Genomic DNA, 14,091 nt, shown 5'->3' on the forward strand with positions numbered 1-14,091 from the left:
CTTGAGGAGAGCCAGCATGGGGGGGGGCCCTTATAATCATTCCTCTCCCCCCATTTTCCACAAGCTGTGTTCATTATGGAAGATATTTTGCTGCTGAGGGTGAGCAGGGAATCAAGGAACGGTCTTCTCCAAGACTGTGGCTTCCACCCTGGCCCTTATGCGGTTTGCCTGTGTGCAGCAATGGTCCTGCCCCAGTGATGGCAGAGTGGCGTGGAAAAGTTACCCTTAATAAGACAAGAAACAACGCAGCTCTGCCAAAGAATCTACGGCAGAGGATTGCCCCATATCTCCATGAGAGTTTTGTGGAGATCTCTGAGGCAGATTCCTGTGAAGTGCGGGAGTCAATCAACACCCTATTCCGCCACTCAGACTAGGCATGTGGTGGTATGCACATCATACAGACACAAGCCTGCTTTCAGCAACCCTCGTGCCCACAACAACTCGCTCTGGTGATTCCCAAAATCAAAGCCACTTACCAGGGGCCTCCTCGCCTGTTTGTACTCCACCAAGCTCCAACAGCTGTGACTGGCTTGCCTCCTCTGGGGTAGAGAAGAGCTCCTGGCTGCATGCATCTCTGACCTCCGAGTCATCATCCACCTCTGGGTCCCCCCGCTCCACTCCACATCCTCATCCAAGATTTCCTCCTCCTGGTTTGTTCCACTCTCGACTGGCATGCAAGCCATTAAAGTATCCATAATGGCCTTCACAGTGGAGGTGGGATTGCCACCGAGTATTGTGTCCAGCTCTTTGTAGAACCAGCAGCTCATGGGCACAGCAATGGAGCAGCAGTTTGCCTCCCGCGCCTTGTGGTAGGCATTCCGCAGCTCCTTCACTTTGACCCAGCACTGCAATGTGTCCAAGTCATGGCCCCTTTCTATCATGCATCGTGAAATCTGTTGTGACAAAGTTCCTCCTCTATCTTGGTGGGTCCTGCGCTTATTGGCAGATTTGTTTGCCTCAGAGATTCACCATGTGGGTCAGGGAACAGCCCAGAGACCTTCCCCTCTAGTAGAATCCACAGTCCAGGTCTATTCCTCCTGTGTCTGATCAGGAGTTGGGAGGTTTGGGGGGAACCCGGGCCCGCCCTCTACTCCAGGTTCCAGGCCAGGGCCCTGTGGACTGCAGCTGTCTAGAGTGCCTTCTGGAATAGCTGCACGACAGCTATAACTCCTTGGGCTACTTCCCCATGGCCTCCTCCCAACACCTTCTTTATCCTCACTACAGGACCTTTCTCCTGGTGTCTGATAAAGCTTGTACTCTTCAATCCTCCAGTAATACACCTTCCCACTCTCAGCTCCTAGTGCCTCTTGATCCCAGCTCCTCGCATGCATGCATGCTACAAACTGAAGTGAGGTCCTTTTTAAATTCAGATGCCCTGATTAGCCAGCCTATACTAATTGATTCTAGCAGTTTCTTCTTAAGTGGCTCCAGGTGTCCTAATTAGCCTGCCTGCCTTAATTGGTTCCAGCAAGTTCCTGCTTTTCTGGAACTGTCCCTGTTACCTTACCCAGGGAAAAGGGATCTACTTAATCTGGGACTAATATATCTGCCTTCTAACACTCTCCTGTATCCATCTGGCCTGACCCTGTCACACTGTCCATAAGTATCATAATTCCTACAGCTGGAGAGCCGCTGGGAGTGGACAGACTCCTCTCTCCAAATGCTGATGAGGTCCAGCAGCTCAGCACTGCTCCAAGCAGGGGATCACCTGGTGCATGGAGCAGGCATGGTCACTTGGAAAGATGCGCTAAGACCACTGCACACATCACAGAGCAAACAGGAAGGGGACTTTCAAAATTCCCAAGGAGTTTAAGGGGTGGGGCAAGGCAGTAGAGCTCAAACTGACGGCCAGAGAGGTGAGAACAAGCATTGTGGGACACCCCCCAAAGGCCAATCGCAGCGCTGTAATCGACCAGAGAGTCTACACTGGCACCATGGTGCTGTAGCCCCAGCGCAGAAAGCTGTATGCCTCTTGTTGGGGTAGGTTTTTTAAAGTGCTGCAACTGCGCAGTTTCTGCTCGCTAAGTGGCTTGGCAGCACGTACACCTCGGGAGTTACACCACAGAAAGCTGCTTTGCTGAGCAGAAACTTGCCAGTGTAGACAAGGCCTTGGTTTAACATCTCCTCTAAAGTACTGTACCTTTGATAAAACATCCCTCTCCCACAGTGCTGCACTAACTCACTACAGTTATTCTACACCGCAGCTGGGTGCAAAGCTCACTCCCAGCTGCAGTGTAGACATCTCAGAAGTGTCCAGGCCCTGAAATGGGACTTCCGTCCACATTATCTGACTTGACCCTTCCCTAAATGCTTCATTATATGACTTGACCCTTCTCTAGCAGCTTCTATCTGAAGATGTCTCAGAGCACCTTGCAAACGTTAATGAACTAAGGACCTGTCTATACTGGAAAGTTTTGCACCGCTGTCACAACAAACACCCAATGTAGACACGGTGCACTGGTGTCAAAAGTGACACGCACCAGTTCAGTTTATGCTAGTGCAAGCCGCATTTTAGATTGGTGCAAGACACCTACATCACTAAGGTTTGCACCAATCCAACTACATTGGTATGGCTACACCAGTACAAACAACCTCAGTGTAGACAATTGCATGTGGGTGATAGGAAAGCATTTTACAGAAGGAAAAGCTGAGGCACTGTAATGAGGTGGAGTGGCCTCCCACGGACCCGGAGGGGGAGGAGCCCCTCACTGAGCCCTGGTGGGCGGAACCAGGGCATGCTCACCCCTCCTGCCAGAAGTCAGGGGGAGGGACAGGAAGTATAAAAGGTGGGTCTGGGCACTCAGTTGGGCTGTAGCCACCAGAGGAACCACATGCCTCTTGCTTGCTCCCAAGCGGGGAAGACTTTTGCAGGCCCTTGGGGAGCTGAGAACTGGCCAGAGCCGCATGCTGACCAGACCATACCACAGAGGAGTTGTCAGGACTATTGCAGGCCTGCTACTCTGACGATCTGACAATCTTCTACAGACTCAAGTACACCCCGAGGAGGAGTTAGGAAGTGGCCCAGGGACAGCTAACCCTAATGTGGTTTTTTGTTGCATGTTGCAGTCAGGATCCCCGCTGACTCAGTGGCAGACCCCTCTGCCAGTTAGGGCCCTGGGCTGGAATGCAGGGGAGTGGGTGGGCCTGCGTTCTCCCTGCCAACCCAGCCCCTGGGGTGGCGGTCTCCTCCTCTCTAGGCTAAGAGGCCAGTGCTTGTCAGGCATCCGCTGGAGCTAGGATGCCCGAACTCCTGAACACAAGCCAAAGCTATAGACTCTCATTGCCCTGCCCTGAGTGAGCCAAACCTGAGCCGTTCTTTTGGGGTGACAGATCTGAGGAACTCTCTCAAATTGAGGTATCATTAGAGGAGGTTTTAGAACAAATTGATAAACTAAACAGTAATAAGTCTCCAGGACTTGATGGTATTCACCCAAGAGTTCTGAAGGAACTCAAATGTGAAATTGCAGGACTATTAACTGTCACTGGCTGTGTTTTAAATCACTGAATCATTTAAATCAGCTTCTGTACCAAATGACTAGAGGATAACTAATGTGACGCCAATTTTTAAAAAACGGCTCCAGAGGTGACCCTGGCACCTACAGGCCAATAAGCCTCACTTCAGTACCAGGCAAACTGGTTGAAATTATTATAAAGAACAAAATTGTCAGACACATAGATGAACAGAATTTGTTGGGAAATAGTTCACGTAGTTTTTGTAAAGGAAATCATGCCTCACCAATTTATTAGAATTCTTTGAGGGGGTCAAAAAGTATGCGGACAAAGGAGATCCAGTGGATATAGTGTATTTAGAATTTCAGAAAGCCTTTGACAAGGTGCCTCACTACAGGCTTTTAAGCAAAATAAGCAGTCATGGGATAAGAGAGAAGGTTCTCTCACAGATTGGTAACTGGTTAAAAGATAGGAAACAAAGGGTAGGAATAAATGGTCAGTTTTCAGAATGGAGAGAGGTAAATAGTGGTGTCCCCCAGGGTCTGTATTGGGCCCAATCCTATTTAACATATTCATAAACGATCTGGAAAAAGGGGCAAACAGTGAGGTGGCAAAATTTGCAAATTTTACAAAACTATCAACATAGTAAGGTCCCAGGCAGACAGCGAAGAGCTACAAAAAGATCTCACAAAACTAGGTGACTGGGCAACAAAATGGCAGATGAAATTTAATGTTGATCAAAGCAAAGTAATGCACATTGGAAAACATAATCCCAAATATTCATATACACCTCTACCTCAATATAACGCTGTCTTTGGGAGCCAAAAAATCTTACCATCTTATAGGTGAAACCATATTATATTGAACTTGCTTTGATCCACCGGACTGTGCAACCCCCCCCCCCCCGAGCACTGCTTTACCGCGTTAGATCCAAATTCACGTTATATCAGGTGGCGTTATATCGAGGTAGCGGTGTACAATGATGAGGTCTAAATTAGCTGTTACCACTCAAGAAAGAGACCTTGGAGTCATTGTGGATAGTTCTCTGAAATCATCCACTCAGTGGCAGTCAAAAAAGTGAACAGAATGTTGGGAATCATCAAGAAAGGGATAGATAATAAAGCAGAAAATATCATATTGCCTCTATATAAATCCATAAATATTGCATGCAGATGTGGTCACCCCATCTCAAAAAAGATATATTGGAATTGGAAAAGGTTCAGAAAAGGGCAACAAAAATTATTAGGGGTATAGAACAGCTTCCATATGAAGAGAGATTAATGAGACCGGCATTTTTCAGCTTGGAAAAGAGGTGACTAAGGGGGGATATGATAGAGGTCTATAAAATCATGAGTGGTACAGAGAAAGTAAATAAGGAAGTGAACATAAGAACGGCCGTACTGGGTCAGACCAAAGGTCCATCTAGCCCAGTATCCTGTCTACTGACAGTGGCCAATGCCAGGTGCCCCAGAGGAAGTGAAACTAATAGGCAATGGTCAAGTAATCTCTCTCCTGCCATCCATCTCCATCCTCTGATGAACAGAGGCTATGGACACCATTCTTTACCCTTCCTGGCTAATAGCCATTTATGGACTTAGCCACCATTAATTTATCCAGTTCCCTTCTAAACATTGTTATAGTCCCAGTCTTCACAACCTCCTCAGGCACGGAGTTCCACAAGATGACTGTGCGCTGTGTGAAGAAGACCTTCCTTTTATTTGTTTTAAACCTGCTACCTACTAATTTCATTTGGTGACCCCTAGTTCTTGTATTATGGGAATAAGTAAATAACTTTTCCTTATCCACTTTCTCCACATCACTCATGATTTTATATACCTCTATCATATCCCCCCTTAGTCTCCTATTTTCCATGCTATAAGAGTCCTAGCCTCTTTAATCTTTCCTCATATGGGACCCTCTCCAAACCCCCTAATCATTTTAGTTGCTCTTTTCTGAACCTTTTCTAGTGCTAGAATATCTTTTTTGAGGTGAGGAGACCACATCTGTACACAGTATTCGAGATGTGGGCGTACCATGGATTTATATTAGGGCAATAATATATTCTCAATCTTATTCTCTGTCCCCTTTTTAATGATTCCTAACATCCTGTTTGCTTTTTTGACCGCCTCTGCACACTGCGTGGACATCTTCAGAGAACTATCCACGATGATGCCAAGATCTTTTTCCTGATTTGTTATAGCTAAATTAGCCCCCATCATATTGTATGTATAGTTGGGATTATTTTTTCCAATGTGCATTACTTTACATTTATCCACATTAAATTTCATTTGTCATTTTGTTACCCAATCACTTAGTTTTGTAAGATTTTTTTGAAGTTCTTCACAATCTGCTTTGGTCTTAACTATCTTGAGTAGTTTAGTATCATCTGCAAACTTTGCCACCTCACTGTTTACTCCTTTTTCCAGATCATTTATGAATAAATTGAATAGGATTGGTCCCAGGACTGACCCTTGGGGAACACCACTAGTTATCCCTCTCCATTCTGAGAATTTACCATTAATTCTTACCCTTTGTTCCCTGTCTTTTAACCAGTTCTCAATCCATGTTCCCTTTTATCCCATGACAGCTTAATTTACATAAGAGCCTTTAGTGAGGGACCTTGCCAAAGGCTTTCTGGAAATCTAAGTATACTATATCCACTGGATCCCCCTTGTCCACGTTTGTTGACCCCTTCAAAGAACTCTAATAGATTTGTAATACACAATTTCCCTTTACAGAAATCATGTTGACTATTGCTCAACAGTTTATGTTTTTCTACGTGTCTGACAATTTTATTCTTAACTATTGTTTCGACTAATTTGCCCGGTACTGACATTAGACTTACCGGTCTGTAATTGCCAGGATCACTTCTAGAGCCCTTTTTAAATATTGGCATTACATTAGCTATCTTCCAGTCATTTGGTACCGAAGCCAATTTAAAGGACAGGTTACAAACTTTAATTAATAGTTCCGCAACTTCACATTTGAGTTCTTTCAGAACTCTTGGGTGAATGCCATCTGATCCCGGTGACTTGTTAATGTTGAGTTCATCAATTAATTCCAAAACCTCCTCTAGTGACACTTCAATCTGTGACAGTTCCTCAGCTTTGTCACCTAGTAAAGCCAGCTCAGGCTTGGGAATCTCCCTAGCATCCTCAGCCATGAAGTCTGAAGCAAAGAATCCATTTAGTTTCTCCGCAATGAGTGTTATATCAAGTGTTATTTACTCCTTCTCATTATACAAGAACAAGGGGCCACCAAATGAAGTCAATAGGTACACCTCTACCCCGACATAACGCTGTCCTCGGGAGCCAAAAAATCTTACCACCTTATAGGTGAAAACTGCGTTATATCAAACTTGCTTTGGCCTCGAGCATTTCCATTATTAATAGTCAGCAAATATGACTGGTCCTGCCCCTATCTGACCCCACATACATCCCGCCCCCTGACTGACCCCTCAGAACCCCCAACCCATCCAAACCCCCCGCTCCTTGTACCTGACTACCCCCTCCAGAGACCCCCTGTCCCTAACCACCACTCCCAAGACCCCACCCCCTATCTAAGCCCCCTTGCTCCTTGTCCCCTTACCACCCCCACCAGAGAACCCCCCAACTCTAATCACCCCCAGGACTCCCACATCCTATCCAATGCCCCCGTTCCCTGTCCCCTGACCGCCCCTCCTCCAGAACCTCCGAACCATCCAACCCCGCTGCTCCCTGTCCCCTGACCGTCCCCCCGACACCCTCTGTCCCTTATCCAACCTCTCAGCCCCAGCCCGGCACCCTTAACACACCACTCAGAGCAGAGTGTCAGAGCCAGACACACTGACGCGCTGATCCACCAGAGTACGCAGCCCCACCCCCCAGAGTGCTGCTTTACCACGTTATATCTGAATTCGTGTTATATCGGTTTGCATTATATTGGGGTAGAGGTGTAGCAGGTTTAAAACAAACACAAGAAAATATTTTTTCACGCAACATGTCAACCTCTGGAACTTCTTTCCAGAGGGTGTTATGAAGGTCAATACCATAACGGGGTTCAAAAGGGAGCTAGATAGATTCATGCAAGATATTAGCTATGGCTATTAGCCAGAATGGGCGGAAATGGTGTCCCTAGCCTCTGTTTGCCAGAAGCTGGGATTGGGTGACAGGGTATGGATCACTTGATGATTACCTGTCTGTTCATTCCCTTTGGGGCACCTGCCTTTGGCCACTGTCAGAGGACAGGATACTGGGCTTGATGAACCTTTGGTCTGACCCAGTATGGCCATTCTTATGTTCTTATGACTAAGGGCCTGGCCTCCCTACCTGTGTTTTGTTGCTGGGCCCTTACCACAGGCCTGAGCTATAGACTTGAGCAGTAGACTGTTGTCACCCCACTAATGCCCCATGGTAGGAGACAAACAGACACATAATGAGGCGGAGTGGCCTCCCACGGACCTGGATGTGGGGAGCCACCGCCGCTAAACCACAACAGGCACAGAGAGGTATAGTGACTCACCTAAGGTCACAAGAATGAGTCAGTGGCAGAGCCAGGAATAGAACCCAGATCTCAGTCTCGCAGCCCTAATCATAAGATGATAAGAATAGGACAGAGCAACTCATTCATGCAGCACAAACTGCTGCCGCCTCTGGCTGCCAAAAATACAATTTGGAACTATTTTTCACCACACAGGCCATCTGTTTTGATTGGCTGGATTTCATGTTATGATCCAGGACTAAGAAGAAAGGCTGTTCAGTACCATAGTCTCCAATCAGAAATCCTAACTAGTATTTAATTACAAGAGGAAAATGAATAGGAGGGATCCATCCAAAACAGCAAAATGCTAAAGTTGTGAATGAGACAGAACTCTGCAATGAAACTGGGCACAGATGAACTTTTTCTCCTGGTGCTCAGGCATCGGATCTGAGGCTGGGAATCTAGAACTTCTATTACACTCCGTGTGATGTATAAGCAGCCTGGGAAATTCAGTGGTGCTGGAGGTTATTGAGTCATATGCTGAAGGTAGATTTTAAACAAGGCTGGATAATTTTATGACTATTAATAATGTCTGTAGATTTGCAGGCTAAGATAATGACAGGGGATAATCAAGCTGCTGCCCTCGAAGTTGGGTAAGGCATAATGATTGCATAACATCTGCACCCACAGCTCTTCAGTGGTTTCCTACCCACTTCCAGCTGCTATTCAGGGAGATGGGGATAGCTCTTAAGTCCTGAGTGGTCAGAAACCACCTCTTATCCTACACTCCTTCCCTCGTCCATCTGGGTGTCATGTGTTTCTCTGGAATAGCGAGGGCAACCTTTGTTTTAATACTTGGTTTCCAATGTAGTTGAGACCATGTAATTTGGGAACTGTGCTACAGTCCCAGGTCATCACAAACAAAATATGTGACAACTGTGCTGGAAAATTGCACTGGCACATTTCGACCTATAGTGTAGAGGTAGTGTGACCGAGAGACCCAGATACAGGAAGTGATCAGTCCTTACCTAGACCCAGCAGTCTTAGAAGCACATGGGATCCAGTGGTTAGGTCTTCTCACAACATACTGATGCCTGTCCAAAGAGGGGAACTGGGCCAGGTTGTGGCACTACCCATTAACAATCTTTCCTTTCTTCCATACTTAGTCGTTCCTGTTTATTTAGACTGTAAGCTCTAGGACAGCGCCTGTCTATTATGTGTTTGCACAGTGCCTACCAGAATGAGGCTATGATATTGGTTGGGACCACTAAACACTACTGTAATAATAATAAATACCACCATCACCGCTATCCAGAGAGGGCAACATCATATTATTTGCATGTTTTTAATACTCTGTACTTGGATTCAAAGGCTCTGTAAAAGTGAATGAAATCAGTCCATCAGCCTCATGCTGAAAAACTGATCACTTGCACGGGACCAGGAAGGAATTCTTTGACTACACCCAATCCAGCATCTGCACAACTGACCAAGTGCATTATGGAGGGAGAGGGTTTTGCCTTGCTCTGAAGTATCCACTATTGGCCATTTCTGGAAGACTAGGTCAACTGAATGAACAAACAAATCCTATATAAAAAGTGAAGCTGGCATGGGAATTAGGTGTCCCCAGCAACCATAGAGAATGGATCAGATGGGGTAGAAGAGGGATACTGACCTGCCATTCCTCAGCGTCACTGTAGAGGGTTACAGGAATCTCCTGAGGGTTGTAGAAATGTTTTGCCCTCTCGGTTGTTACCACACGCACTTTCAGCTAATGAGAGAAAAGGAGGAGGAGACACAAACAATTACCTTTCATAACATAAAAGCCCTGAGCCAGGCAAGGGAAGGAGGACCTGAGTGGCAAAGAGTTTTATATCAGGCCCTCACACCAAGACTTCATCCTACTACTCATATTTGCATAACCACTTCCAGTCACTGCTGAAAGGTCAGGCACCAACAGGTGCAATGCAAGCCAGATACTCATTTCTGTTCTTCACATGAGCAGGCTGGGCCTTAGTCATTTGGTTCCTAGGATATGTAAATAACCAAACAGCAGTTGGGCCAGTGAAGATGACCGAAACAGACAAAAGAGAGGTGTGGTTTAGAAAAGAGGGCTGCCAGGAAAAACAAAGCTCCATACAAGATACTCATTTGATCAAGAAATATGTATGGAAAGAGGGTGTGAAAGTGCCTGGCTCTGGAAGGCCCTATTAACCAGGGCACCTCATGGCCGTGGACAAGAAGACACCATAAGAAAACTTTTTGTTTCCTAGGGCTATTTCTGTCTGGCAGGATTTTTGTTCATCGGTCTATGTCTAACTACACCTGCTGCATTTGCAATCAAACTGCATGCAAACAGTCTGTCTACCATGTGAAATTATGGGTGTAACTCAATGGTTTTAACTACAAGGAGGCTTTTCTCAAATTCTCTGGCTGCTGTCCTACAACCAATGAGGATGCACACTTACTACCGATTATGGAGTGTGATGCTGGCATACCTGGTGCCAGCTCATGCCGAGATCCCCATGCCTCAACTGAATACTTACAAATATTTGGTTGAAATCAGCCAGGCTTACCTGTGTTTTAGTATTGTTCAAATAAGTACTAGAATAAGAATGCATTTAGTGTTTAGATTTTATGAAATGCTTGTAAGTTGCTGCATTCATTAATCTCACTTATCATATCTGTATCCCATATCATAAGGTAATATTTGAGTGTTTTCACTGTAACCCTCTGCGTAAATCACCAGATGGAAGAGAGACATTAACTAGTGTAAAGTGATTATCTCCAACAGAAAGTGGCCAACAAGGAAGGCCCATCAACAGCAGATAGACTAGAGTGGAACACTGAAGAGGACAAAAGACTTTGTTCGGTACTGATGATGGCCAGTATATGCTAGCACTTCCTGCCATTATGTTCACCAGAATTTGAAGAAAACCTCTGTGTAGGCACATCCATAGCAATATACTTGATTATAGGCTAAGTGTACTCATCATGCTAGCTGCTATACACCTCTGTTGTCACCAAAAGCTGCTGACCATCTCCAACAGCAGCAGTTGAGGCTTGGGAACAGGTTAACCTATCTCCCCAACAGTGACTGTTTTATAGTCTGTTTTATCTTCCTAGCAATGACAATTCTAGGTTCATCTTCTTCCACTCTTGTTACCTAGGATGACCTGGGGCAGTGGAAAACTCCAGCTCCCAAACTTCAGGGTCTTTGATCACTTTTGCTGTTTATTTCAGAATCTAAGGAGAGCTGGTCTACATATAGAAATTTACATGTATATACCATGCAGGTATATATATACCGATACAGGTGGAGCAGTACATCATACTGGATTGACAGTTTTATTCTGGAATAAAAGTGATTTTTTCCAGTTTAGTTTATGTTGCTTTGAAAGTGGCAATGTCAAAGCATAGTTGGGGCACGTACCTGTGAACTGCAATCTAACAAGCAAGCAGCTAGCTGGAGTCAGCCAGCACTATCTGAGTGCATGTCTTTCAGCTCTTCCTCCTCCAGGCTGGGTTCTGTGGTTGCTTGTTCTCCACAGCAGGGCACTATCCAGTTATTCTGCATCATACTCTGGGACATTATGCTCTTTCTGCAATGTTTCTTCATTTTCCATAGCTTTCATTTGAAATTACACACATTTCTGGCCCTTTCCAGTGTCAAAATCATTTTCAGAGCAACAACCACAGTTTCCCCATTAACCTCACTTTGCACAAAACTGTTTCCAACCAAACAGCGGCAGCAAAGGTGCTAACTGCACTATCTGCTACCCCATTTGCCTCAATGAGGTGTTTACCTCAGAGCCTCCACAGCCTATTTAAATGCTGATTTTATACATACATATCTTCCTTCTGTATTTTCCACTACATGCATCCGATGAAGTGAGCTGTAGCCCACGAAAGCTTATGCTACAATAGATTTGTTAAGTATCAGAGGGGTAGCCGTGTTAGTATGAATCTGTAAAAGCAGCAAAGAGTCTTCTGGCACCTTATAGACTAACAGACATTTTGGAGCATGAGCTTTCGTGGGTGAATACCCCCTTCGTCGGATGCATGTAGTGGAAATTTCCAGGAGTAGGTATATATAAGTAAGCAAGAAGCAGGCTAGAGATAACGAGGTTAGTTCAATCAGGGAGGATGAGGCCCTCTTCTAGCAGCTGAGGTGTGAAAACCAAGGGAGGAGAAACTGGTTTTGTAGTTGGCAAGCCATTCACAGTCTTTGTTTAATCCTGAGCTGATGGTGTCAAATTTGCAGATGAACTGAAGCTCAGCAGTTTCTCTTTGAAGTCTGGTCCTGAAGTTTTTTTGCTGCAGGATGGCCACCTTAAGATCTTCTATTATGCGGCCAGGGAAGTTGAAGTGTTCTCCTACAGGTTTTTGTATACTGCCATTCCTAATATCTGATTTGTGTCCATTTATCCTTTTCCGTAGAGACTGTTCGGTTTGGCAGATGTACATAGCAGAGGGACATTGCTGGCATATGATGGTGTATATTACATTGGTGGACGTGCAGGTGAATGAACCAGTGAGGGTGTGGCTGATCTGGTCAGGTCTTGTGATGGTGTCACTGGTGTAGATATGTGAGCAGAGTTGGCATTGAGGTTTGTTGCATGGATTGGTTCCTGAGTTAGAGTTACTATGGTGCAGTGTGCAGTTACTGGTGAGAATATGCTTCAGGTTGGCAGGTTGTCTGTGGCAGAGGACTGGCCTGCCACCCAAGGCCTGTGAAAGTGTGGGATCATTGTCCAGGATGGGTTGTAGATCCCTGATGATGTGTTGGAGGGGTTTTAGATGGGGACTGTATGTGATGGCCAGTGGAGTCCTCTTGGTTTCTTTCTTGGGTTGGTCTTGCAGTAGGAGGCTTCTGGGTACACATCTGGCTCTGTTGATCTGTTTCCTTATTTCCTCGTGCGGGTATTGTAGTTTTGAGAATGCTTGGTGGAGATTTTGTAGGTGTTGGTCTCTATCTGAGGGGTTAGAGCAGATATGGTTGTACCTCAGTGCTTGGCTGTAGACACTGGATCGTGTGGTGTGCCCGGGATGGAAGCTGGAGGCATGAAGATAGGCATAGCGGTCAGTAGGTTTTCGGTATAGGGTGATGTTAATGTGACCATCACATATTTGCATCGTGGTGTCTAGGAAATGGACCTCCCATGTAGATTGGTCCAGGCTGAGGTTGATGGTGGGGTGGAAGCTGTTGAAATCGTGGTGGAATTTTTCCAGAGTCTCCTTCCCATGGGTCCAGATGATGAAGATGTCATCAATGTAGCGCAGATAGAGAAGGGGCGTGAGTGGATGAGAGCTGAGGAAGCGTTGTTCCAGGTCAGCCATAAAAATGTTGGCATATTGTGGGGCTATGCGAGTGCCCATAGCGGTGCCACTGATCTGGAGATATATATTGTCATCAAATTTGAAATAGTTGTGTGTGAGGATAAAGGCACAGAGATCAGCAACCAGTTGTGCTGTGGCATCATCAGGGATACTGTTCCTGACAGCTTGTATTCTATCAGTGTGTGGGATGTTTGTGTAGAGAGCCTCTACATCCATGATGACTAGGATGGTGTTTGTTAGTCTATAAGGTGCCACAAGTACTCCTACTCTTTTTGACTTTATACAGTAACTGCATTCTTTAGGCTTGTCTACAAGGTGTCTCAATGTGCACCGGAGGGGTGTAAATTGTAGAGCATTCTAAAATGTTGTGCTGAAACTGCCCCATGTAGACCTGGCTGACACACTCTAAGGGCTTGGCTACACTTGAGAGTTACAGCACTGGTGGTGGCTTTACAGCACTGCAACTCACTCCCTGTCCACACTGACAAGGCACATACAGTGCTGTATCTCCCTGGCTACAGCACTGGTTGTACTCCACCTCGACGAGAGGAATAAAGAGAACAGAGCTGCTCTTGCAGCACTGGGGTGCCAGTGTAAACAGTGATTAATCTTACTACGCTGTAACTGACCTCCGAAACCTTCCCATAATGCTTTTAAGTAAAGATAACACTCTTTGTTTTGTTGTGAACTTGGGGCTCCCAGAGCTGCTTATCTAAAAAACAAACACAGCTACTCTTTGCTCGAGCAGAGGCAAGCAGGGGGATCCCTTTGGAATGTCCACAGCTAGTGTTTGCTTGAGGAGAGAAGCAGCCCAGCGGGTGGCGGGGGGTGTGCGTTTGGGAGCAG

General features: G+C 45.8%; 1 protein-coding gene across 14 annotated transcripts in view; it reads right to left on the reverse strand.

Moving 5' to 3' along the window:
• PPCDC (phosphopantothenoylcysteine decarboxylase) overlaps window positions 1–14,091 on the reverse strand; it is a 97,355-nt gene that overhangs the window by 57,932 nt on the left and 25,332 nt on the right. For 12 of the 14 annotated variants that reach the window (XM_030576764.1, XM_030576775.1, XM_030576768.1 and 9 more), the window contains one exon: window positions 9,581–9,676. The exons of the other annotated variants lie outside the window; for them this stretch is intronic. In XM_030576764.1, the coding sequence (XP_030432624.1) occupies window positions 9,581–9,676 (96 nt within the window). The remainder of the gene's footprint in view (window positions 1–9,580; window positions 9,677–14,091) is intronic. 14 annotated transcript variants of the gene reach the window in all.

The sequence above is a fragment of the Gopherus evgoodei genome, chromosome 10, assembly GCF_007399415.2.
Source record: "Gopherus evgoodei ecotype Sinaloan lineage chromosome 10, rGopEvg1_v1.p, whole genome shotgun sequence".
NCBI classification, from domain to species: domain Eukaryota; kingdom Metazoa; phylum Chordata; order Testudines; family Testudinidae; genus Gopherus; species Gopherus evgoodei.